Source organism: Mixophyes fleayi, chromosome 2, assembly GCF_038048845.1.
Source record: "Mixophyes fleayi isolate aMixFle1 chromosome 2, aMixFle1.hap1, whole genome shotgun sequence".
Classification (NCBI taxonomy): Eukaryota; Metazoa; Chordata; class Amphibia; order Anura; family Limnodynastidae; genus Mixophyes; species Mixophyes fleayi.
The window spans coordinates 121575416-121603412 of NC_134403.1; the positions used below are offsets into that span (position 1 = coordinate 121575416).

At 38.2% G+C, this 27997-nt stretch overlaps 1 protein-coding gene across 1 annotated transcript in view; it reads left to right on the plus strand.

The window, feature by feature from the left end:
- Window positions 1-27997, plus strand: part of GPC6 (glypican 6) — a 551499-nt gene that overhangs the window by 272632 nt on the left and 250870 nt on the right. Inside the window, exon 4 of the mRNA XM_075199893.1 lies at window positions 6365-6530. Within this exon, the coding sequence (XP_075055994.1) occupies window positions 6365-6530 (166 nt within the window). The remainder of the gene's footprint in view (window positions 1-6364; window positions 6531-27997) is intronic.

Below are 27997 nucleotides of genomic sequence, written 5' to 3' on the forward strand. Positions count from 1 at the left end.
TCTTACCAATCAGAATATCTGCTCAGCAGCTCAGCGAGGGACAGGCAATGAATGAGGTGTGCGTTCGAGCATTATGAAAGATCTTGATGCCTGATAGGTGAAATGGATGGGTGTAAATCATGGTATATTGAGAAAGGAAGTGAGGCCTTCTCTGGTAAGCTTTAATTCTGGCAACAAACAAGACGCAGGGAATAGGGTACAGGATGCATGCAAAATATGGTGTTGATAAAGTTGTCTGAGGAGTCTGCCTCAACATTTTCCTGCCTCCAAAGGCTCATTAAAGTTTCACTTCTGTCCAACCAAGAGCTTAGTAGTCTGTAAGAATTTTAAAGGTGAAGAAAGATCATACAGGGTCAGAATCAGAAGTACTGAGCTGAGATATTAGGTCATCCTGAGTAAGCAAACATTTATACTCATGTGTTGCTTGTTTTCTGTGTGGGAACCAATATATTTTGTTAAACACAACTCAATGGCTAGAAACATGAGAAAAAAAGAGGGGTTGATGTAAATGTACAGACAAAAATTTTGGGGTGAATTAATTTGGACATGGGGGTTAAATAATGGATCTAAAATTAATTTCAACAAACAAATTCCTTAAAGTTTCTTTGGGCCTAGGCAGCTGCTGGTCAGTCATTTAAATTGTCACTGGTTGAGTGACAAGAGAAAGGTGAGGAAGAGATTTAAGAACATTGAAGAGCAGAATGGACACAAGGAGACAGGGATAGTTGGAGGGATACGAGAAATGCTGAAAGGGAAATGAGAGAGCAGGTGGGGCTACAGGGGAAATAGCCTTGCATTATTTAATACGTCTTTATATTTTACTATATAGGGTAAAAGAAGCTTCTAAAATTAATTCAAACTTTCAAATTCCCTAAAGCTGCTCAGGGCCAAAGCGACCCCCATTCACACACATTTCCTTTACCACCACTTCTAAATTTCCACTTCGACCACTGCGGTGGGAAATAGAAGTCACTTCTCCTGCCTTTCAAACTGTGAATGAGTAGGCTGTCATGCCACAGGGGAGGGCTGGTAAATTTTAGCCTTGGGGGCAACAGCCTACTAGAAACATTTTAAAGGTAAAAAATGCAGGTGGCCCAATGACCCAGCCCAAGCTAGCCTACTATGGGACCGGCCCAGCCTGCCCCTGCCATGCCACCCTTAAAATCAAGATTTCAGAAAAGAGGGAGATGTGCAGATTTGTGTGCATTTAAATTATGTTTGTGTCAGACGACATGACACAACTTATGAGTGGTCCATAATTGCAGGTTATCCTGAATTTCATATGAGGTCTCCTGATTGTGGAGATCTAAAAACACTTTTAGATCAGGACCATGAAGAAATTTGCGCTCAATAGTTGTATTAGCATAGAAAGCTTGGTCACACAGCCAATCCTGCAGATATTGAAAAATGGCTGTCTGATTACATAGTAATATTAGGGAAGTTAATGCTCCCATTAGCCTGATCCTTGGCCTCCTACCATTCCTAATTAATTTCCTAAAAAGGAAATCTATATGTTTCTTATCCTTAGTTGACAATAGAAGTGGCAAAAGGAGGCCATTTTTAAAAAAAATTGCCCCTATCAATATAGAATAGGCGGTATAGGCACGCCAGAAGTTTTTTATTTTATTACATTATAGTGGCATGTTATTTCATTACCAGTAGGGCAATAATAATTATTTTCTGATGTGGCAACACTTAATATTTCCAGATGGGTACACCATTTAAAGAACATACTTGTGGCACAACAACACGCTATGTTTTATAGGTGTCATGAATTTGTGCCCATGTTTGTAAAATTATGTTCTTTAAATGTTGTCCTTATCTGGAAATATTAACTGTTGTCCAAAAAAATTATTATTGCCCCACTGGCAATGAAATAGTATGACACTATAATATAATAAAATATAAAAATTGCATTTACATATAATCATTAATGAAATTTGGAGGGTATATATTAACCAACATATAGTACCTGTGTCTAATAGAGACATCCATGATAATAAGTTGGCCATCAGGGTCTAACGCAGTGTTATGTGTTTCATATTGCAAATTCTTATGAAGCAAAATATCCACTCCCCAGGCCTTTGCAAGGAACAGAGCAGATAAACAGTCAGCGATCCACTTGTCCCTAAGGGTGAAGCTGTCTCCCTCCCTCCAGTGAGTCTCTTGAAGGAAGACTAAATCAGGTTTGTTAAGATGAGTAGAAACCCTCTTCTGTATTATAGGGGAATTTAATCCTCCAATATTCTAAGAAAGCAATTTAAAATATGTGAAGGAGTGATAAGCTGGATCAAGCTGTAAGCATGTTTGTCGACATGGTCAACCTACGCCCACCTTCATGAACACTGTCTGCATTGATAACCACCAAAGAACAGGGGTCTCCTCATCCCAGCAAGTGAAGAGTTCCCCAGCATAGATGAATCCCATGTGGTCCCAAGACAGCACATGAAAAACAAGACAGACATTAGCTTCAAATCACCATATAACAAATGCCAGACATCACATTCAACTTTGTACACTATTTTCTAATTTTAACCATACCTATGGAAACAAAAGTGGGCGTCATCATGATGTGGAAATGCACACCAGAACTATCTGGTACAAACAAAACAAAAAAAAAACAAAATAAAAAAAAGACAAAAAAGTTTGTAAAAAGTAAAACTAAGGAGTGTTTTGAAAAGAAAGCCAAGTGAGGATTCACTTGGCAATCGAAGGAGTGGGAGGAAAAGGAGGAGTAGGACCCGGAAAAAAAAGATAAAAAGGGGGGTAACAGGGAGCGCTGTGTGAAGGCAGATAAACAATATCAGTTCAGCCATGGTCACGGCTAACTTTGAGCCATAATATAAACAGGAACAAAGAGTTAAACTTATGCTCTGACAACAGCCAATATGACTCCTCAAGATCAGGAAGTGGTTATTGACAAAAGGGCTAAAAGACCTCGCAATCCTTATATTAAAAGTAGAACCAGCATAAATCGTGTCATCTCAATCTATCGTTCAGTTGCGGTTAGGTGACTGACCTGGTGAGGGAGAAGCCAGAAAGTGATTTTTAGCCAGAACAGGATCAGTTAAGAACAATGTGTGACCAATATCTGTGTCTTGTAACCTAGCTGGATACATTAAGGTAAAACATTTATTTTTGGTGTGCAAATGGCAGCACACCTCCGAGAATTCTTTATGTTTTAGGATACCATGGTAGAAAAGTCTTGGAACACTAAGATCCTCTGCTCATTATCAACAGTTGCGCTGCCTTACGATATGCGGTCAACATCTTTTTCTTCGTACTAAAGTCCAAAAACGTAGCAATCATAGGGAGTGGCTTGGCCAGTTGTTTTTCCTTCTCTGGACCCATTCTATGCGCAAGTTCTATTTGGAAAGTCCCTAGTTCATCGTGGACCCCTAGAGCAACGGAAATGTAAACACATAGATAGTCCATTAGTTGTTCTCCCCTTATTGACTCAGGAATACCAATAAATCAAAGGTTGTTGATGTTTATTTTCTAGATCATCTATCTTGCCTGTCAATTACTGTCTGGTTCTGGCCTGGGTGTCAACCAAGTGTTTTTGTGCATGAGATTGGTCCTCCGCATCACTAACCCACTGTTCAAAGGTAGTGAGTCTAGCACTATTAGAATCAATTTTACATAACAACACAAAAGTTGAAAACGAACAAGGAAAAGGAACATTCTCTATTTCTGATAATGAGAGGTAAATTTCCATATCTATCACAAAATAAGGATAAATTATAAAAAAAAAGAACAGGTTAAAAAAGACTCAAAGGCACTCCAGTCCACTAGTGTATTTATGAATGTAATTTTATGTTAAAAAAATACTTTATTATATCATTATTACAATAAATATATTCCAGATATTATTGTGGCAAAATATTTAAAAAACATATAACGTGTTAGCGTAGACAATGTGTATACAATGATTTAAAAACAAAGAGCCTTTAGTAGCAAACCGGACCAATATTATAGAGCAGGGATCTATTAAAATCATCAAGTATTTCCAATGAACACACTTTGAAGCCAAGTTTTGGTGGAAAGATACAGTGTGAATAGTGCTGTCCCTTCCCTAAGCATAATCCTGAAACAGGTTTAAATTAGATAAATTCATTGGAAGTACTTGATTTTCCTTATCATCTGATTACCTTTGAGCATGGAGCAACAGTCAATGTTCATTTATCCCCCTGAGAATTACTATCACATTGCAGAACTATGAGCTCATACTTAGACTGCTGTGAATAGTCACTGCCACTTAAAGTATTTGTAATTTCAGATATACTTTGTTTTCATCACTGGTAGAAAACCACCGCTTTGGCTTAAGTGGAGTTTATCACATTTTGCTGGGGATATTTTTATTTTGGTCATGGACGTAAAAATTCTCTATAAAGAAACTCATAGTGAAAGCAATAAAATTGATATACAGTAAGGGCTTTAATTGTGGTGAATAGAAAGATTATTGATAGTGAGAAGTGTAGAAAAATTATCTTGTGCTATCAGTGGATTGTTAAAAGATACCCCAGTTTGGATGACAAGGTATTGTCTGTGTTGGTATTTGTACGTATACATAGTTACAGGAGCTAAATATGTAATTTTTGTGATATTTATAGAACACTGATTGAGATTTATTGCTCTGGTATTTGTATCCTTAAATTGCAAATTGCACTAATGATAAAAGTGCAGTGTTTTTTTCTCCAGTCATTGTGTTGTAAAATGTACATTAATTGAAAGAGCAAACATATAGCCTGGATATTTTATCACCTATAGAGGTAATGACAAATATAGGAATTATGTTTTTATCTACTATAGTACTAAATGAAAATATGAGGGTCTGAAAATATTGGCAATTTCAATCATTTAAAAAAATGCATGTGACTGTCCAAATTTAATTTACAATAATTTATTTTGTAAAATCTGTGTTAATGTGCTTTACTGACCACAAATGTTAGTACTTTATGTAAAACATGATCCTGAAAACATACTTGAATAATAATACTGTTTTTTTATACCTTGTCTTGCTAATTAAAACACTGTACATTTATTCATAAAGTTTGGAAGTTGATCTATATAATAGTCTATAGTAGAGTATAGAAGGGTATATTGATGTTCCATAAATATATAAACTTACATGCTTTACTATAAACATGTAAATGTTTATGTGTATGCTTTATTTTTACCGTGCTAATACATATAGTGGTGAATAATTAATGTCTATGAAGTTACAATCTGGAAAATGTTACACAACTCTATACACATATAGGGTCTCATTTAGAGTTAGGACCAAAATTTGCACCTTGGCAAATTTATATTGCATTGAGGGTGGTGGCAAATTTAATATGTGCAGACAGATTTAGAGAAGAAAGCTTACTTTTTTATTAAAAAATTACTGACTTACTGTTCATTCATTACAATTTCCTGATTTCATCTATGTTATTTAGTGTGTGGTTCGATATATTGAACATTATGGTTTAGGAGGACTCCTTTACTTTCATCTAGGTGCGTAGCTGTTGTAATTCTGACTTACCACATATTCTCCATACCGTATATGATTTAAGTTCAAGTACTGCTAACTTAAAGGTGATATTTATTCCCATAACAGTTTTGAAATATCAAATAGTAATAAGCGTTTCCTTAAACTAAATTTCTTCACATGCTACACTCAATTTAAATCAACTGCCAACATTAAGCCTGTACAAATCTAAGTTTGAAGACTGTACACAGGCTACTTATTATTGGAAATTCCCGATCACATATGTGTAGGTCTAGAATTAGGCACTCTGCACACCTTGCACATTATTATTTTTTGACTATAAAAAGTAGTAATTAATATTATATAATGATTGGTATTATCATTCTTATTATTAATTTATTTATTAACAGTTTTCTTCTATAGCGCCTACATATTTCACATGAGTCCCTGCCCCAGTGGAGCTTACAATCTATATTCCCTACCACACTGACACACACATACACACGTTCATTTTGTCAGAAACCAATTGGTTTACCATGTATGTCATTGGAGTGGGGGAGAAAACCAGAGCAACTAGAGGAAACTCGCACAAACACGGAGAGAACATACAAACTCCACACATCAGTATCATTATTATTATTATTATTATTATTATTATTATTATTAATAATATTATTATTATAGCAAGGACTGAAAGAGACTGAAAAAAAATTCAATTTACGATGGGGGTGTTTTGCACTACAGAGAGGTGTTTGAGAAATTACGATTTGGCTCTCCTGACATGATCAACTTGAAGAATAAAAAACAAATACTACAAACCATTTACTTTATATTACTTGTAATAAATTGTTCAGACAGTTACCTTTTTAACATATTTCTTTATCTTTACAGCTCAGCCCAAATGCAGGGTGCACCCAAGCAGTATTGAAGATGCTGTACTGCCCCTACTGTCGTGGATTACCCACTCTGAAACCCTGCAACAACTACTGCCTCAATGTGATGAAGGGCTGCTTGGCTAATCAGGCTGATTTGGATATTGAATGGAATCTCTTTGTTGGTATGGTAATTTATATATTTTTCTTCTTAATAACTTGGCCATTGATCGTAATGGATATTCATTCCACAGGAATTACTAGAAGCAATTATATAGAATTAATAACTGCAAGAGTTGTGAAACTGTTATAAAACAGTGGAAAGAAATAGAATAGAAGAGAATTTGTTTTTCCAAACTGCCATAAACTGCCGTGATTGTGCTTTTTTCATCTCAGTTAGATTAATTATTACTGCAAGTGGTTTTGAAATCCTTTGAAGCAGTAATTAGCTGTCTGTATTCCTGTGAGGAGATACATAAAATATGCACTGTTGGTGCCGTTTAAGAACAATTTTAAGATTTTCAGAACTTCTAGTCCCATAAGTGATTTCACAGTCTAGGAGGCAAGGGGTTAATCCTGTGTACATTGGAGCCATTATGTTTGCCTGCAGCAGTCATGAACATTGGGACATAACATGATGGAGAGTTGAGAGTATAATTTTTTAAATTGCTTGATATCATTGTGATCATGTACTGTATACCATACTTGCCAAATTTGGTTGGTGGCCTCTGGGACATTCTGAGAGCAGGTGGGCAGGGCTCTATGAATATTGTCATTTTGGGGCCCTGATTATGCGAGAATCACGTCACTAAGCCCCACCCTTTACCCGCTTAACTAATGCAGTGGGCTGTATGCGGGAGGCTGCCCTGCTCTCCTAAGAGTCCGGGAGAACTCCCAGAAATTCAGTAGTCTCCTGGTCATTCCGGGAGAGAAGGCAACTATGCTGTATACTCCAATACTAAATATTTACCAGATACTCACTTGTATTTCATGTAACCGATTGAAAACAATGATGGAGAAAAGGCGAAAATAAATATAAACTGCAGTATTTAATCAAACAAAATATTGTTTAATATATACCAGTGCTTTATTATAATAATAGATCAATGATAATATTTCAGTAGTCAGCTTCACAGCAAAGACAAATCCCTGTATTGCATTACATTGCTGAAACTGGGTCACAGTATTCACAACTTTTGTTTAGGTTTAAAACAAATATTCCCTGAGGCTATTTCAAACTGATGGAGGTGATAGACAAGAAAAAAGCATTAATATAAAAAGTTATTCCTAAAGAAAAGCAATGACAAGGATTTTTCATACTTTAGAAACTGATTTCATAACTAAAATCTAAAATTATTCAGTTAGAAAATAGTCCCATTATGTAATTGGGGTCACATATCAAATACTGTAAATATCCTATTAAACATCACTTGTCATGTATGGCAAGTATGCAATAGGGCAATTTGAGAAATATGTTTCACAGGCAAAATTTAATGAATTTAAGTTTATTAAGCACCCAAAATAATTTTGAGTACTGCAAGGTATTATGATCATGGTACTGGCTTCAACCTCTGAGAAAAACAAAGTGCAGCTTTTTGCCTCATTCTCGAAGTCCATATCCTAAGCTCTGACAGCACAATCTGTATAATGATCACTATTTTGAGGACCTTCCACACTTCGTTTACCTCCCAGTAAATGAAGGACAATATGTCAAGGACAGCTGAATTCCCACCCACCAGAAGAAGCCCTTAGGGAGATTACAGATAATGGCATGCAAATACAGACTTACATTAAAAAGGGCAAACATTGCAGACCAGTTTTTGTTTGTGAGAGTACAGAATCTAGAATGGTAAGGGAGAATGAAGCATAAGGAATGATTTGGGAAGGCATGAAAAAATGGTCCCATCTCTTCAGATATCTGGAGAGAAGGTGTTAGAAAGGACAGAGGGAATAGATTTTTCCATATTGATTTGTCTAAAAATACCTTTCAAATGATGTGAAGTTGATGAATTTTAGGAATGCTGTTGGATAATACAGAGGATATTCCATCAAATGAGATTCAACACTTCTGTACAGCAACCCAATTGTTTAATTAAAGTTGGAAGTGGCAGACACTGGGATGCACAGCAGTGGTGACATGAAGTGATTTAAAAGTAGGAGATGGCAAAATAACTCTTTCCTTTCTGAAAATGTCATGAAAACTAAAACATTAGTTGCGTTATAAAAAATATATACTAATAACATTCACAAACAGATATGCAAAGGGAACCATTTTCTATTTGTATTTATATTTGCTATGTAGCTAAATGTGCAAGCTACTGTTCTCTCTTATCAGCTATGTCATTAAAAATGTCCATTCTCTGTGTCCTTCAATAGACTTAAAAAGAAAGTGATTCTGTTTGAATATTGAGTATGTAGGCTCACATTTAGTGAATCATATATTTGTAAAATTCTACATAATTTAATAGTAACCCCCCTATAAAATGCCACTTGCATTTTTAGGTCTACATTAGTGGTTTTTTAACTAGTGACAACTGCAACTTCACTAGCCAAGGAGCAATATAAATATATATATATATATATATATATATATTGTGAGAAAGTACAGCATTCACAGGAACCAGACACAGGTATGCTGAACCATTTAACTTTTTATTAGCAGTTGTCAGGATGGTAAACAGTTTCCAGCAATGGTACAGCAGTCATCCAGAAACAGAAACACAAAAATGTCCACCACCTACATCTGGCTAAACATAACTTCCCTGTCTGCAAGCCGCCCACTTACTGGCATCGGAGGTCCCACCCACACATGCAGACAGTGCCTTCATCCTTGACCCAAGCACTACAACAAATCACAGCAAAGCAATACTGATCACACCCATGTGGAACACCTGTGTGTGTATGTGCTAAAAGAGGAATCTAGGGAAAACTTAACCCTGTCTGCAGCCTGCTGCTGCAGCCTAACTGTGTTCCTAGCAGATCCCTTATAGGGAAACTGTGGAAAAGAGGCATATTTGCCACAATATATAAATATATATATGTATGTATGTATATATATATATATACATATATATATAAATATGATGTTACATTCTAAACTAGGAATTGCAGAATTCATCTTTAGTGTGGATGCATCTCTCTACTGTAGATAGACCAAATATATACTACTCAAGATGCAAACCTACACTTATGTGTTTGAATTTTTGGTTTTCACATTGGCCAACTGCGCTTAGAAATGCCCTTTCCTCCAAAGTGTAACAATATTACACCAGTCCAGTGCTTAAGTAGCCGCAACTAGTTTTATTTAGCATATCTAAAATACACAAAATATTCCCTCTCTGCAGTACAGTTCAGTGAATGTTACATCTGCCAAACATTGTCTCCTAAAGAATGCTAAAAATATTAATGTGAAAAAAAAACCTATGGTGTTTTGAACCAGACAGTAAAATGTTTAGATTTGTGTTTTCATGTATCTGTTAAACAGTTAGGTGACAGGTCGCCTTCAAATACCTGATTGTGCTGTGTTGGGAAATATTTTACAACTCTTTCAAATGTGAAGTGTCCTGTGGCTTGGTTCTATTTTCTGTTGAATGTTTAGAACAGTTTAATGGCTGCAAAATTTATACTTTCAACAGCAAGGAACAGAAAAAAATACATGCCAAGTATATCTCTGAAGTGCCATTTGAGGTGACAGAAACTAGTAAATCCTTCAGTAGCAATTCCCTACCACAGTGATTTGAAAGCGGATAAAAATTTCAGAAAAAAATAATAGGAGATGACAAAAGATCATTCTAGATCTTACATTTAGTTTATTGGTATAAAAGTCAGTAATGCTGGTATTATTTATTATCCGATATCATTTGTACTATAGACTACTTCATAGATTGCTTTTTATGTTTACAAAAGAATTTAGATAATATCTGCACAGAAAGGCATGATAGTAGGCATGTACAGCACTTAAATGTATAATAGCATAAATAGTTCTATGATGAAATCTGCATATGTACTGTATAGTTATTGTTACAAGATCATGTTAGAGGCGCAGTTTCCTGGGGTTAACAGCTGCACTTTCTATGCATCAACCAAACAATATTACACCAGTCCAGTGCTTTGGTACAAGTAGATGCAACTAGTTTTATTTAGCAGATCCAAAATAACCAAAAAATAAAGAAAAGTCCTAACCTGTCCAGCTGTCACTAATGTCACATACACACAAATTAACAGTAGTTACAGGTAACAATTGAAGTGTTTTTCAACAGGCCTGTTCCCCAGGTTGTGAGAGACTCAGGAAGCAGCCTCACAGCTTTTTACCAGCACCACACAGGTGCAACTCCTGATTACCAGCACAGTGTCTGTTAGGTCAAAATGGGCCTTACAAATGGAGCATGACCTTCTCTCTCCATTTATATCCCCAGGGATCTTTGCACTAACTTTCTCTACAGCCGAAAATAATCTAACAATGTTTGGGAAGCTCTTTTTCAAACATAAGCAGTTTTAAAGCATGCAATTCAGATACCTGGGGCATATGTATCTTTCATTCACCAGTTTAACAGTTAACAGCGCTCCTGTCACAAATAAATATATATATATATATATATATATATATATATATATATATATATATGTATTCGTTCTCCTAATGCACATCAATTAATAGGATAAGGAGAAGCGTAATTACCATAGCGGCAGGGGTGCAACTGGGGGAGACAGCTTCCTTTGTCAAAGCCCTAAGTGCTTATGTGCTTTATTCATCTCCATGTGGTACATAGGGGCCCTTACAAAAATTTGCCATTGGAAATACAAATGTCTGGTTTGGTTCTCAAATTAGTAAAATAATTTATTAGGATTTGTCATAGAGATTATACTTTACAATGGCTTTAGGGGTTGTTATTGATGTCTAAGGACCGACTGTTTATGCCTTGCATAATAGCGGTCAACATTCAGTTTTGCATCTTTATTAAAGTGTGCGGTGTCACGGTATGCATTTCAGAAAAATGGAAGGTGTACTGCCCAGGATCATTACATAATAGGGCAGTGGATGAGGATGAACTGGACCTTCTGACAATGGAAAGTGAAACTTCCCTATAAACTGACAAGTTTGGTTATCCATTTTGCAACACCCTAGTTTTCAATTTCCTTGGTAGCTGTGTGGATGTGGACAGATTGAACCTTAAGACAAGGTGCATCGGGCTAAGATATAAGACAAGAAGGGAACTGTCTCTCCACATGCTAAGTCTGGTTTTGACTGCCTTGTTTAGCAAATATAATTATTGCTCATAGGCTGACATTTTGCTGACCAGTGATTATTAACTGACTATGATCATATGTTATTAAATACTTAAATTCATTCCCAGAGCTTTATCAATTGACAAAGGTGGTATGACAGGTTTCTCAAATCTTAAGAGCGGATACTTACTTTGTTACTGTCACTCTCATTCTGCGTTAATTGTACTCCAACTTCAGTGTAACTGATTTCAGTTTCCCCCTACTCTGCTTGTGAAATACACTTGGTTGATCCTGCTGATAAAGGTAGCATGGATTTTCTTATTTGCTGACACACAAGGCTAGATTTACTAAAGGGCGGTTTGGGGAAACCACCAGTTTTCTGCAATTCTTCCGGCGGTTTAAAAGTCCAAACTAGCATTAAAACGGGCATTATAGACATTTTACAAAACCACCACTTTTGTGAAAAAACAGTCGGTATTTAACTTATGTGCAAAACAGAATACTAATTTGCACCCCTTGCATTGTAACATGGTTTTGTCCAGGAGACTGAAATAAGAAGTTTCTTAATTTAGATTCTTAATGAATTAGGACCCTGGTTTCTTTGCATATTTTTGAAAGTTTGTTCTTAATTGTCCCATTGTATCTTTATACTTTCCCACTACTCTGTGGATGGTACGGTGGTGTGAAGTTGTTGATCAAGTCCCATTAATTCACAAAATTTCTTAAACACTAGTCCTGTGAAATGGGGGCCTTGGTCTGAGGATATGACATAAGGTATACCATACCTACATACAAATTCTTGTACTAGTTTCTTTGCTGTGATGGAAGCTGTGTTACTTGCAACTGCATAACCTTCAACCCAACCACTAAATTGATCTACACAAATTAACACATATTGCAACATCCACACTTTTCAAAGTTGTATAAAGTCTATTTGCAAGATCTGAAAAGGACCGTCAGTTTGTGGAAGGTGTGAAGGTATCGTTTTTACTGGTCTTCCTGCTTTACTTTGTAAACAAATAATGCAAGAAGCACAGTACTTGGCTGCTACTGGTGTAAATCCAGGTGCATACCAATATGTCTGTATCAGACCAATCATGGCCATTTTACCTGCATGGGTCAATTCATGGGACATTTGTGCCAATGCGGGCAAGAGTGATCTGGGGGTGACAGCCTTACCTTTCTTGCTGCGCCACATGCCAAGCTCATCTTGTGAGCATCCTACATCTTTCCACTTGGCCTTTTCCTGTGAATCACAAACTTTTTGCATATCAATTAGTGTTTGTACATCAGGTAAGCAAATAACATTTTGTATTGTACATGCTTGTTCTGTCTCAACTTGCATTTGTGCAGCAGCTATGGCCGCAATGTTTGCTCTATGGTTACCGTTGGTAACTTCTTCATGTTCAGTCATATATGCTTTACAATAACAGCAATTTGTGAGGGTAACTGTATTGCTGCTATCAACTCTTTTACTGCCCCTGCATGAGCAATGGGTGAACCTGTTGAAGTTAAAAAATCTCTGTTTCCAAATTTCTCCAAAATCATAACAAACACCAAATGCATAACGGGAGTCTGTGAATATGATAACCCTTCTATTTTCTGCTAGCTTACAGTGCTTCTAGTTCGGCCAGCTTTGCAGAGTGAGGTTTTAATAGTGGTGCTGAAAATACAGTTTGAACGTCATCCTCTACAGCATAACCTGATTGGACTGTGCCTGTCTCAGTCTGCTTGTGGCAGCTGCCATTCACATAAAAGGTTAAGTCAGGATTTTGAAGGGGAATCTCACTTAAATAAACCCTTGGCAGTGTCTGCTCATCAACATGCCTCAAACAATCATGAGTATCAGTGCTGACATTATTTCCCCACTCCTCTCTCTGAAACTCATCAGTTTCATTTATGGGCATTAAACAAGCAGGATTCAACACATTACATTGTATCAGTTCTATGTTTTGAGGTAAAATAAAAGCCAGTTCCCACTTTGTAATTTGAACAGTAGTGACATGTCTGTTTTTCTCACGATTTAAAAGTGCAGCTACTGCATGAGGCACATGAACCTTTAAAGGACAACCCACATATTCATGACAAAACAGTGAGAAAGGCATGTCATAATTTTGTATTCCCAGCGCAGAAGCACTGAGCAATGCATGCTTCAAAGTTTCAAATGATGATTTTGTTTCCTCTGTGTGGACAAATGGTTCTGGGACTGCAGGCTGTCAGGCGCCGTCCCCGCACTGTGGATATGTGCCTGGGACGGAAGCCTGCCACTTCTTCCGATTCATGTCCGTACTTCTGGGTTCCTCCGCTTGCACATGCGCGGTGGGTCTGGGTCCCTTTGCTAGGCCACAGGACGCTTCTTTTCCCCGGCATGTCGGTGGTCAGGTGCATCTGACCTCCGAATTCAGCAGTAACCTATCAGGGCCCACTGTGGAGTATTTCAGGCACCTCCTCCTTTCAGTCTGTGCTAGAGTATTGGTTTCACCAGCTCCAGCGTCCTGTATCCTGCTCCTGTTGCTACTTGGTTCGTAACTTTTGGCTTTGTTCCTGACTATTCTCTGCCCTACGATTTGGCCCTGTTTGATACCTGGATTCTGACCTTCGGCTTTCTCTTGACCTCTCTCTAGGATCACCCCTGTGTACTGCACTATTGTTTGGCAACTGACCCAGACCGTACGGTTAATCCTGCTCCCTTCTGCTGCACTGATAACTAACTGGGAGTACCGCAATCTGCGCACCCCATGCAGCTTAGTCCATACCTCCTTGCAGGGGTCCCTGGTGAATATCGGGGGTGCGTTAGACTCTGCGCCTCCCAGATTAGTCGCACCAATATCAGTCAGTGGCATTCTCTAAGTCATTAACGTGACACAGCCTTTGTTAAGTCATACAATGGAGCTGATATATGAGAAAAATTTGTGACCCAGTGTCGACAGTAGGAGGTTAGGCCGAGAAACCCTCTTAGTTTCCTTTTGTTAATAGGTAACTTGATCTCTTGTATCGCTCTCTACCTTTCTGGTGAGAGGTGTCTGAACCCTTGTGCTTGGCAATGTCCAATATATGTGACTTTCTCTTGACATAATTGCATTTTGTCTTTTGAGACTTTGTGTACATTTTCTGCCAGGAAAACAAGCAGTGCTTTAGTGTCTAAAAGTGAGGTAGTGTAAACAGGTGAACATAGCAGCAAATCATCTGCATATTGGATGAGTACAGACCCACTTGGTAAAATGAGTGACTGCAAGTTATCTGCCAGATTTTTGCTATAAATACTGGATGAGTTTACCCACCCTTGTGGAATTCGGGTCCAGGTGTACTGTGTGGTTCTGTATGTAAATGCAAAAAGATACTGACTGTCTGGATGTATTGGTATGCTAAAAAAAGAACCACACAAGTCAATCACTGTAAAATGACTACTTTCAAATGGAATCTGCATCAGAATTGTGGCCCGGATTTGGGTCAACTGGGCGTAGTGGTTCTACAATTGAATTGATTGCCCTTAGGTCTTGAATTAGTCGATAACCACGCCCACCATGTTTCTTGATGGGGTAGATTGGAGAATTTGCGGGGCTTTGGGTCTTAATCAATGCCTGTTTTTCTAGCAGCTCTTGAATTACAGGACAAATACTCTTCTCAACCTCAGTAGACAATGGGTATTGTGGTCTGCTAGGAATAACTGCTCCAGGTTTCTATTTAACCTATACCAGGGTAACTGTCAACATTTTCCCTAAATCATGTGAGCTTGTTGCCCATAATTTCTTTGGTATCATGTCAAGCATTTGAGACACTTCTGGTGTCACATTGGCTACAAATAGTGTACTATCAAATCTATTAGGATCATCCTATAAAGCACTGGTGACTATATATTCATGCATATCTGGTACTTGTTAATATACCCCATCAGCTGTACAGAATACTGTGCACCCCAATTTACAAAGCAGGTCCCTGCCTAAAAAAATTGGCAGGAGCATCTTCAGCTAAAAGGAAAGAATGCTCACTTGTAAGCAGGGCCTGATTAACCCGAGGTCTAACTGGGCTACAGCCCAGGGGCCTCGGGCATCCAGGGAGCCCTTGACAGAGTTCAGCAGAGGTATTGATCGGGACGGGGGCGGGGGCGCCCCCGGCCCGATCAATGCTGAGCTCTGTCACTGCAGTCCTCCTTCTCCGGCGCTCAGTAATCTCTTTACTGAGGAGATCTCGCGAGAGTGTCACGAGATCTCCTCAGTAAGGAGCTTACAGCGCGCCGCGGAAGGAGGACTGCAGTGACAGGAGAGGAGAAGGTAAGCGATTGGAGGGGGGGGGCGGTCAGTCGGCAAACAGGGGGGCCAGGCTGCTAATGGGGGGGGGGCCTCACCAGGGAATGGGGGCCCCATTAGCCCAGGGGCCTCCATTCCGTTAATCCGGCCCTGCTTGTAAGTGGTCCTATAGTGACAGGTGATTTTTCTGTCTCTCTTAATAGTATCACTTTGTTTGCCACACCAACAGCATGTATTACATTTTCAGTTAGTGGGTATCTTTGTTTTCCAGATATCAAAGATCTTGCTGCACCTGTGTTTCTGTGGGCTCTTAGGATTTACATTGAATAATTGTCATTTGTAGCCCATGTGTTGCTTTTAGTAGTTATTGCATTTCTTCTCCTTCAGTTTGCTCATCTTGCTGAGACTTATCGTGAGGATACCTTTTCTTTCTTGGTTTTGTACATTCCCTTGATAAATGACCCTTCTTTTGGCAATTGTAGTAAGTAATTGCAGACTTAGCAAACCTGGGTCTGTAACCTTACACATTTGCAGTAGCCCTATAATCAGCTTTCAATCCAACATTCATCAATTTACTTTGTACTGCAATGCCTTTTTTGTGTTTGTGCATTTGAATTATCCTCATGTGCTTCTGCTTCCTGGACTATTTCGTGGAAGTTATGTTTTCTCCACATGGGCACATTTGTAGTTACACAAGTTTTAATGTTTGGTCTAAGACCATCTAAAAATCTTTGCAACATGAGAGATTCTAGTACACTATTCTCCTGCAAAATTGCTTTCAACCCACCATAATGTTCAACCTCTTGACAAAACCGTCCATAAAAATCTCTCACTGACGCATTATGTTCTTGTTTAAGTGCCTGTATTTGAGTCCAGTCTGGTTTACAAGAAAATACCTCTTTAAACTGTGTCTTAAAAGTTCCCCTTGCCTTGTCAATGTTTTTCCTGTCATTGTCATCTGGAGGACTTGCCAACCGTTCTTCTATTTCCTCAAAAAGCTTAGCACTTTCCTTGGTTGTGAGTAGTGCAGTAAATTACTGTACTATATCTCTGTATGTTGGATGTAAAGTCTTATAAAGTCTTATCTAATGTATTCACAACATATCCTGGATTTGATTTGTAACTAGAGCATTCTGCTACAATTTGCCTTAATTCCATTTTATTCCACGGGACATGCATAGTCCACTTTCCCCCATCGCCAGTTGTTATTTCTCTCACGGAGTATATCTGAGCAATAGATGTGCTTTGTTCTCCCCGCTTATGAGACTGTATATTGGTCTGACTTACATTGCAATATTCTTTTGTGATAAGGGGTTGTTTAATTAACTTTGTTGGGGGCATTTCATGTGCCTCCCACCTTCCTTTTCTTGAATTCCAAGTCCACATTTTGTCTTCTCATAAGATTACATTTCTTTTATATGTTTCTAACTGTATCATCTATGTGAAAGAATTCTGTTCCTGTTTTGTCTATTACAGGGTCCACTCTTTCAGTCTCTGTGTCTGAATCATAATATTTCACACAGTCACCCACCAATTATGGTTTAGCATTCCTGCCCATATGTACTGGAGGTTCTCCTTTCCCTGATGTATGCGTGCCCTCAGCTCCTTGTTCTCTCACCCTTTAATTTCGGGTGCAACTATTTTGCTGCCATAGATCTCGATGCTGCAGCAATCACTGCATGCATAGCATCTGTGTTTAAGTCCTCATCTACATTATAACTTCTGTCATGATCTGGATCTTTTGTCTGTAACGTCATGGTCTGTTCTACATATGCAGGTGGAGCACTGCTAATTGCCTCCATAACCCACTGACTATATGCTCATTTTTCTGGTTCTGACTTACCCACATGTTTCTTCAATACTATCAACAAATTTCTATCAAAGGTACCGGTCAAAGGGATACCTGGACACCTTTTATTCCACTTTTCTAAGTACTGCACACTCTCATTTCCATACTTTCGTAGCTTAACACTTCCTGGGCAGCCATAAGGTAAAAAAAAATGTGTTTTTCTCCGACTGAGGATCTCCCTCCCATTTTGAGTCACTATATTTTCTTCAACCCAGGGTACTCACAATGTCAAGTCTGAAATTTCTTCAGACTTTGGGAGCTGGGTGCTACAACACCTAGCAGCCCTCCGCAGTCACCACGTCTGATGATACAGCTTCAACAACCACAATACAGCATTTTGAACTCTGAGGGGTGTCCTGGACCCCCAAGTCAAAGGAGTTACTGGAGTTCTCCTCTGCTTGGACCCCCACCAGAATCAATTGCTATCAGGGTCTACACAGTTTCACATATTCCTACATACAGATCATACTTGAAAAAGATGAAATACAAAATATACTATTGGGTTTTAAACACAATCCCTCAATACAATTTTTCTTTAGCACTTTGGATTTTTAATAAATTTTAATGAAGTGACTTACATGAAAAACCTACTATACAGCCTTACACAACAGCAGGGGACCAATAATTAAGCACCTGAAACAAATGTCTTACCTTGGTGCACTGTTGGTTCAAGTACTCAAAGCCGATCCTCCTTAGTGCATCGAGTCAGATATTATGGACTTAGGATCTCAGTCCGGGACCTCCAAAAATGTTATGGAAGTTTTCAGGAATAAATCAAAGATGAAGTCTCTTCAGAATATGTTCTGTTTATTCTTGTATGCACAATACAGACCATTCAATTCAAGCAGAACAATGGTGATTACATATTAACTTTGCAAGCTTTTTAAGCCCTAAAACTGCAAACTAATATGTAGATAAAACATTATATAAGACTTTGAACCAATAATATCACTTCATTTGATAGGACCACTCAACATCACCCAACAGCCCCCAGATACAGGCAAAAATCCAAGTAGACATTGCCACATCTTATCTGGTGTAGACTTGCTCACAACAACTTCCCTGTTTCCCATCATGGACGATGGAGGGCACATTTCATTTTAGACAAGTTGCAATATATAAAATATTATAGACATGTTTCCTTATATACTTTGAGCAACACTGGCCAACAAGCAGAAAAACAACTTAATTTGTCTATATATATATATATATATATATATATATATATATATATATATATACACAAGTTAACCCGTGCATGATACTCATGCATTCTAGTCAAATCAAGCTACTTAAAGTCTTAAAAAGGTTCTTGTCATGCATTTGGACCTAGCCCAGGCCTCCTCAGGGGAAGAGCGTTAGTTCCCGACGCAAGCGGCCTTTTTAATGTGTGTTCATGAGGTAAAATTACCTCACGAAAATGAGTTTGACCCCTCAACTCGTAAATTTAGCCTTTACTACCCCTCCCACGGGGGGAAGGGGGGGATGATGGAAGTTAACTGACTTGACTATTCTAATTTTTTTGTCAAATGATGTCAGTATACCAAATTTCAGGATGAGCCCTTTCTGAGAAAATAGTTTTTTCCACACACACACTAATGCACGCCTCTACACATGTGTGTTCATGAGGTAAAATTACCTCACGAAAATGAGTTTGAGCCCTACCAAATTTCAGCCCTTTTTGAATTTTTTTTCCCACACACACTAAGAATTTAGTAGGTCAGTGTATAACTCTGCCCAGCAGGTGGCGCTGCAACTTGGTTTTTTTTTCACACACACACAGACAGACAGACGCCACTAAGCATTTATATATTATATATATATATATATATATATATTTATATATATATTGTAACTTTGTTAACTCTTATGCATCCTACTACTGTTTTATAGCCAGCTTTAATTCAACCTCCTTTTGTGTGAATTGATTATCCATATTAATAAAATAATATTAACTGATTGTTAATGGTAAAAAATAATTATTTATGTTGCACAATTTGTCAATACATAGTGACCCAAATTTTATAATAATTCCATAATTTTGTCCTCTTTAGTATAATGTAAATTAAAAATTGACCCCATAAGTTAATTTTAAAATACTTTTGCCCCTTAATCTAATCAATAAATAATGATTGTCCCAATAATTTCAATGTCAATGGTGCTTGCTCTTTTGTTCTGAATGGCAAAATAGCTCAAACAGCATGAGAAGCAGGTATTAAAACTTTCCTGTCTTTTGAAAAGTGTTGAATACACAGCAAAGCACACATTTAATTAAATAAAAATAAACATAAATTGAACAAAATAAACACCACCTTAAGAAATATTTAGAAAATATCAGTAAAAATACTTCAAATATAAATATAAATTTATAAGTTTAGAAATATAAGAAATAATTGTAAAAAAAGTCAATAAAAACAAAATCCTCTCTTCCAAACATCGTAATCTTAAGAATCCATAGTTTTCCCACTCAGTGAAACCTCTTTTCCTCACTCTTCTTTCCTCATTCATGTATAGACAAAAGTATATTCCACTAAAGTATACAGAAGTACTATGTCCTGAAACTAAACTTAAACCAATAATACCATTAATAAATTGCATAATTATTGCAAACAATATAAGAATACAAATAATAATGCAAATAGAACATTTTGAGAGTTTAATCTTTGCTTTGCTTTAAGGAATATTATTAAAGTATTGAGTATAAAATATATTATTATAGTAAAGTATTGTTTTTTTTCTATACACCTGTACATGGGTCTTCCTGAATTGAAGATTTTGGAGAAAAAAAAGTGAGCACAAACAGAAGGTACCACTAGACTAAAAATGACTTCCTAAATACAATATTTAATGCATGAAGTTTATAAATTATTTTGTCACACAAAATAAAGTTTCACTTTCCATTTTGAGGCACAATCAGACACATAACTGTAGCTATTCCCCATCCTCTTTCGATGTCCTGATCCACTACTTTCACGACAACACCTCTCATTAGAAGAAGCACCATTTTGCTTCAGGTGGTAGTCACATTCTCAACACTGATGATCCTGACAACAATAATTCAGATGCGAAAATACAGATCGGTAATATTTAGACACGATTGATTACCCGACCACCTAAATGAAGACAGTAGAAAAACACTTACATTTAAACAAATTAAAAATGAAAATCAGGACACATTTAATCACCACACATGTAAAACACCTATATCAAACAAACCTACAAAAAATAAATCCGAAAATATTGAAACACCTACCAAAACAAATCACAACCTAAATAATCGCGACTACACCCAAATAACTACACAAATATCGAATAATGTATGAATACAACAAACGTAATGAACGACCCAGAATAACACCTACTAATAGAAATCATGACTTGGTTAATTCCGACCCTTACACAAATACAGAAATATCAATGAACACAACATACATAAATATTGATACATATAAAGCAGACATCACCCCAAAAACTACATACATTTATAAAGACATGTATAATATTCCAAAATATTAAATATCTACTCACGTAAATGGTTGTTTAAAATATATACTGTGCATTACAAGGTATACATCAATTTGCTTTCATTTACATCTGAATTAATATAAACATAGACAATTATATATCATAAATGCCAGCAGTTAAATAAAAATATTGGTTAATAATAACAGTTCCTAAAAGAACAAAAGATTAAGGTCTAATTAAATGCCAATTATGAACACAACAAAACATCTGACGTGTTATTGGTATTAAAAACATACTAACTGGCGTAATACTTTGTGTGTACGACAGAAAAGGGTAGTGGCAGACACGGCTACAGAATACATGAAAACATACAGTAATAAGAAACATGGTCGGGAAAAGTATATATGTTAATTTAAGTTCAAAGCTATGTTAAAACTATTATGGCCCTAACACCTTTGATTGTCAATAATAAACTGAATTTGTTACAAAAGATATAAAGACTATAATGTTTGATAAAGCAAATATATAATGTAGTAATCTGGTACATATGGAATTACATAGCTTTTAATGATATCAATTTCACTCTTGCCGTTTTCATACACCTATTTTTTGCCAGAGTAAATAGCCTTTTAATTTTTAGTAATAGATTATCAATTTGGGTTTTGTGTACAAAAATAATGTGTAGGGTTTATATTTCAGTAGTGATTTTTTATGTAAACATTAATGTTGTGTCGTTAATATTGTATGTAGGAATATATTTAATAGTACTTTCGGATTTGTAGTTATTATTTCTGAGTAATTTTTAATATTTCTCAGTAGGCATTTCTTGTGTAGACATATTGTCGTTTACCTTTATTGTAGTCATTTATGCTATCGTTATTTCAAATTGGTTTTGCATCGCGCTTACTATGTAGCTGTCGCGGTAATGTACTTGTAGGCATTTTCATGTAGTTCACTTGGTTGTCGTTAATTTCAGTGTCGTGAATTCGTACCCAGCCCATTGCTCCTCTGATTGATGGCATCTTGAAGAATTATCCTATGGGTGTGTCCATAAAAACTGGCACATGGGTAAAAATAGATACATGATGTCATAAAAGAAGAAAAAACAGCACAAGTGTTAAAGCCAACTAAACGTATGTATGGTTTAGTTGGCTTTGGATTAATGATGTTTTACATATGACAGGATCAATTCCTTCAGCACATATAACACTATGCATTGTAAGATTCTTGCATAATGCAGTAACTGGAACTTCAGTAGTTTCAGTAGAAACAGAGCTACATGTCCCTGAAGCCTCAGGTTTATCTGGTTTAAGGCGAGATGCTGACATTTTAGACATCACTGCACCCTCATGAATTGCTAAGGCTGGTGCGGCTGGTGATCACAGGTCTGCTTGTAGGTCTGGTCTGTAAATTTAAGAAAAGGTTTGAAATGTCCTCTGGCTAAGTGTGCAATGTTGAGTTAGCACCATCATGATTAATATATATACTTACATTAAATGAAGGTAATGGAAAATGCTTTATGGATACACTACTGGTATCGACTGTAATGCATTGTGTATTTTTTCCAAGAAGAGTTCATTGCAAATTAATTTGCCTTTGTCAAAACCCGATACGATAGGCATTGAAGCAAACACTATTTTGCACAGACACATAGGACAATCTTTTATAATGGCAAGATTCTTATTTCATTTATACTACTTTGAGTGACTTATTTCTCAACTGAGCTCATTTTCATTTGTACAGTGCTTTCTTTTCATTAGCATACAGCATCCAAGCTCAAGTTCTGTTTTTTATTGTGCTATAAGAGCGGAAGTAGTGACTCCAGCTTGTCATTAAAAACATTATGTCTTCAAAGAAACTTCAAAGATCTAGAAAAATTTGCATACTGTTTATGATTATGCAGAAGATGAAAGTGGCAAAAATGCACTTAACTTTGAAAATGTTCCATGTAGGTTTGTTAAATATAGAGTTGCCAGCACAACTCTGTGTGTGTGCATAACATAAGCTCTCACCTTCATACAAACACCTGCGTAGTGGCTACCACTCAGAGTGACATTTTAAAGAAAACTTATCAAGTTTCTATTTTTGCAGCAACAAAATTTGGTTAACTTTATGCTTATTTTATGTGACATTTGGTGCTCAAATACCTTTATTTTAATAATATTTTTGTAAAACCCACCTCTATTCCCCAAACCACTATCAAGCTGGTACCTTGGTTTACATGCAGAGGAAATGTTTTTCACATGTAGCCAACACCATAATAACTTATACTATTGGCTTTAGTAATCACCCCTATTCTCTCACTGGGAAAATGTTTGTGTGTCAAAGAGACTACTTTCGCCTCCACCTCCTTCAAAGCACATAAGTTGTTCAGGATCGTGTCCTTGTACTTAGAAAAGCAAGAATTGCGCCCACTGTTTTTGGTTGGCCAGTGGTTTTGTGTAATAGGCATACCAGTCCATGTAATAAAGGTCAAGTCCATCTGGCACCTTTCTTCCCCACTTGGTAACAATGCACAACTGTTTTGTATTAGCTCAGTCACTCAAGTGTGTCCTGTTCCCCCCAACCTCATTGAAGACACAAGATCCATCTTTCAAAACCTGAGAAAGGTTAAACTGGTATTCCACTGCACATTACTTTGATCATGTTACTGGATAAATTAAATTGTTTAAATCCAGCTAGCCCATTGTTTCAGGTGGACCTGGAGAGAGAACAAGTAAGGCTGAGTACAAACTACAGAAATTTTCTGATCAGCATGCAGATTCATGCATACACATTATACATGATTTTACTTACACAAAGTGTGTCCACCTGCAGATCCGCTCCATCAGCTCCAAGCAATGAACATGACAGGTAGTGGGCGAAAATGTAAGCGAAATGTCATGTCACACTGACCATCACTAGTTATAGATGCATTATTATTATTATTACATATTATTAATGCCCAGTCTGAAAGGTATTACACAACACCCCCCTCTCCCTTCTCAGCAGTGCATGCACAGTAGGACACGTGAGGAGAATGTTGTGATGGCGGCTTAACAATTGGAAGGGCGCTGTGTAAGATGGCAATGCGAGCTGTTAGGTCGATGTACAGTGCTTCTCGCCTCGTACCCTGGAGAGGCTGTCCTGCCAGAGCCTTCAGCTACGCCTCCTGCCTGCTCTCCGGTGAGTGCTCAAGCCTGACCTGCTAGTCTGCATGTGAGCAAGGGCCATTTTATAAACTGGGGGTCTCCAGTCATGCAGAAGATCATGGAGCAGACCCGGCACACAGCGAGCAGGTCACTCAACTCCACAGATGCCAACAGGTAGCCCAGGGTCGCCCAATTCCACTGTTGCTTGCGGGTCACCCATTAAATACCATAGGTGCCATAAGTTGCAATAACACCTAAAATAAGGGTGTCCAAACCATTTGAAGAGTACAGATAATAAACTCGGAAATCAGCGCTTAACATGAGGGAAATATATATACGGGAAAAGAAAGGGCAACTGAATATATCAAGCTCGCAAATTTGCATACATATAATAAAATATTTGCAAAAATTAAACAAAATACCAATATAGGAGGAATAAAAAATTTAGATAATTGTATATAAATTACACCACTGTAGACAGAATAATGATAAAACCGGCTGATCTCACTAATCAGAGAGACAAATTGCGGTCTGATAAAATTTCATCTGACTAACTGCCTGTGTTTCCTCTTAACATGTAAAAGAAAGAGTCCAGAAAAACAAACTGATTAGATATATAAGTGCCCCACAGACCGATTGGCCACAAATAGGGCATATGCCATTATCTCAATAAATGGTACCTTCAACTCAGTATTGTCCTCAATAATAATGCCGGTCAATGAGTAAAAGTTATGGGTCTTGGTTCCCCTCCACTTCTATTACCTTTAGTGTGAGGCAGATTATGGGAAGATTAGTAAGCGAGTCAGTAGGCACAGTTTACCATCCCAAACAGCAACAGGTTTGGTCCCCTAAATACTTCAACTCTCGCTGATACTGCTCCTCACACAATTGCTTGCAGATTGAAATACTTGGGCTCTTAAAAGCAAGAAATCTATTTGTTTTATTGGGGTGTGCTGCTCAGAGTCATAGAGCACCCTGCTTTTTCTCCACTTAATAATACAGATGTCTATAGTATATGTACTATAATATATTATTTGCAGAACCAGTAGCCACTGACAGGAGCAAACACAGGATTCATAGAGAGGGGCTTATTTGCTCTGCTGCCAGAGTGTATGCGTGGGGCTGGGCTATTATTTGAGACAGTGCTAGACTACTCTCCAACTCTTCCCATCCCTTTCAAATACACGGGCAATGGTAGACAACTGTTCTCATTCTGGTGGAACAGTCACAATTTTGTGTGATTGTTCTTCTCAGTCAAAGCTTTGTTCAGACTCCAAGGATAGTTTGGAGGAATGTCCCACTTTACACTGTGATTTTCTTAGCACAGAGTTGCAGCTTATATCCTATTCACATGCTAAAATGGCAGCTGAGAACAAGGGTGAGGGCTATATATAGCAGATATCGATCCAAAAATTGCTAGATCCAAGATTTTACCAGAATTTATGGTTTGCCTTGTTTTTAGATTTGAATTTGGAGCACGAAACAGAGTTGTGTTTCTGTTCAACCTGGATCCCCCAAATTTGGATCTGTCGGATTTCTCTGAATCTGAACTGCTCATCTCTACATCATATAATATTTCATTTAGAGAATGCTCAAACATATATGTCTATAATTAGAGAGCATAACCTGAGTGAAATGAACCTTTTAATGAAAAATAAAAGATCAAAGAAAGTAGTATATATAAAATTCATTATATTGAACTGGAAAGCTATTGTTATGACAATGTCACGGGCACTAGGAGTTGCTTACCCGAGTTTCACCAGATGGAACTCTGCTAGAGAGGCGGGGTTATGGCACGCACCTCAAAGCAGGCAGGTGAATGATTGGAGCGACACAACAGCAGGAGAGTAGAGATAGTCTGAGGAAGTCAGCGACTTGCAGCTATGGTTAGAGGAAAGTCAGCGACTTGGAGCAGTAAACTGGAGGCTGAAGATAATGTAGACACGAGGATTGGACGTGGATAGGTGATGGTAGGTAGAGGAGGAGTCAGTGGTCTGCGTACAGCAAGTTGTACCACTGCAGTGATGGGAAGAATAGTACTGGTGCAGGTAGGAAGCAGGGTAGTCGGTGGTCTGCGTTCAGCAAGTTGTACCACCGCTATGGTGAGGAGTCTGGTCCAGGTGTAGGTAGGTAATAGGAGAGTCAGTGGTCTGCGTATAGCAAGTTGTACCACCGCTGTGATAGGAGGACTTGTCCAGGTGCGGGTAGGTAGCAGGGAAGTCAGTGGTCTGCGTGCAGCAAGTTGTACCACTGCTGTGAGAAGGAATGAGGACTTGTCCAGGTGCAGGAGAGTGAAGTTGAAAGGCAAACTGTGGCTGTATGGAAACAGCGCGAGTAGAGCAATGTCTTGTGAGGCAGAGATGGAAGGCACAATGAATAGTCTGTATGGAGTACATGCCTTGCAGTGAGAAGAAGCTGGTCACAGCAGATATGCACAATAACGCTAAGTAGTAGCGTGAGGAGATATCGTAGCTTGAGTGAAAGCTTGTCCTAAATGAAGCAATGCAGTAACACAGTCTATATGGGTACTTGTACCCTGTGCAGCAAACAACAATGAATACAACTGGTATGCGAGCAATAGGCAATAGTCAATAGTCAGTAGAGCATACCCAGTTGTGTAGATCCGGAATAAGCTGAGAAGTGAAGCGTTGTAGCGGTATGGGAACCGCCGCTGAGTTGAGCAGGGAGCAGCGTGGAAGCTGAAGCACGAGTAGAGCTGGAAGCAGTTTGGAAACTGTACACATGAGTAGAGCTGGAAGCAGTTTGGAAACTGTACACACGAGTAGAGCTGGAAGCAGTTTGGAAATTGCACACATGAGTAGAGCTGGAAGCAGTTTGGAAACTGCACACAGGAGTAGAGCTGGAAGCAGCTTGGAAACTGCACACAGGAGTAGAGCTGGAAGCAGTTTGGAAACTGCACACAGGAGTAGAGCTGGAAGCAGTTTGGAAACTGCACACACCTATAGAAGTTCACTGGGAGTGAGACTTCAAGATCAGGCAACTACCTAAGGCTGCAGGTGCCTTAAGTAGGGAGGGGTGATTGATCCATCAATCACATTAGTGGTCAGGTGTAGTTGTTAAAGGGACCTGCGCATGCCCAGTGCGACAGGATGGCGGACGGCCGCGGTTCCACACAGGTGTGAGCGGGAAAGATGGAGAACCACGTACCAGAGTGGAGGCACTCACACTCCGTGAGTGACAGACAACCAGTGCAGCATAAACTTATAGAACAGGTAGCCAATATCTTCACCTTTAGCAGCCGCCTTTCCCGTAGAGACTGGTTATGCTCACAGGTACTCAGATGCCCCCAGATCTTAAACTCTAAGTAGTATAAGTTTATACTCACACGGCTGCGCACAGGTACAGGAGGTAACACACGGAACAGAGGCTATCCAGAGATCTGCAGGGTCAGGTTCACAGGCAACGGTTCAGAATCCGGGGACAGGCAATGGATCAGGATCACAGGCAATGGTTCAGAGTTCGGGTACAGGCAATAGGTCAAGGTCACAGGCAATGGTTCAGAATCCGGAGACAGGCAATAGGTCATACACAGGTAAACAATCCAAAGGTTTCAACACTAAACAGAAGCTCAGGAGCTTGCAGCAGTACTGGAAACAGGACACTATAACCGGCAGGGAGGCTAAGCCCTCCCTGCCTTAAGTACAGATATCCACCAATCAGGGCTTGCCCTAGAAGCACCCCCCAGGTGGCCACTAATTAATCCACAGGCACTA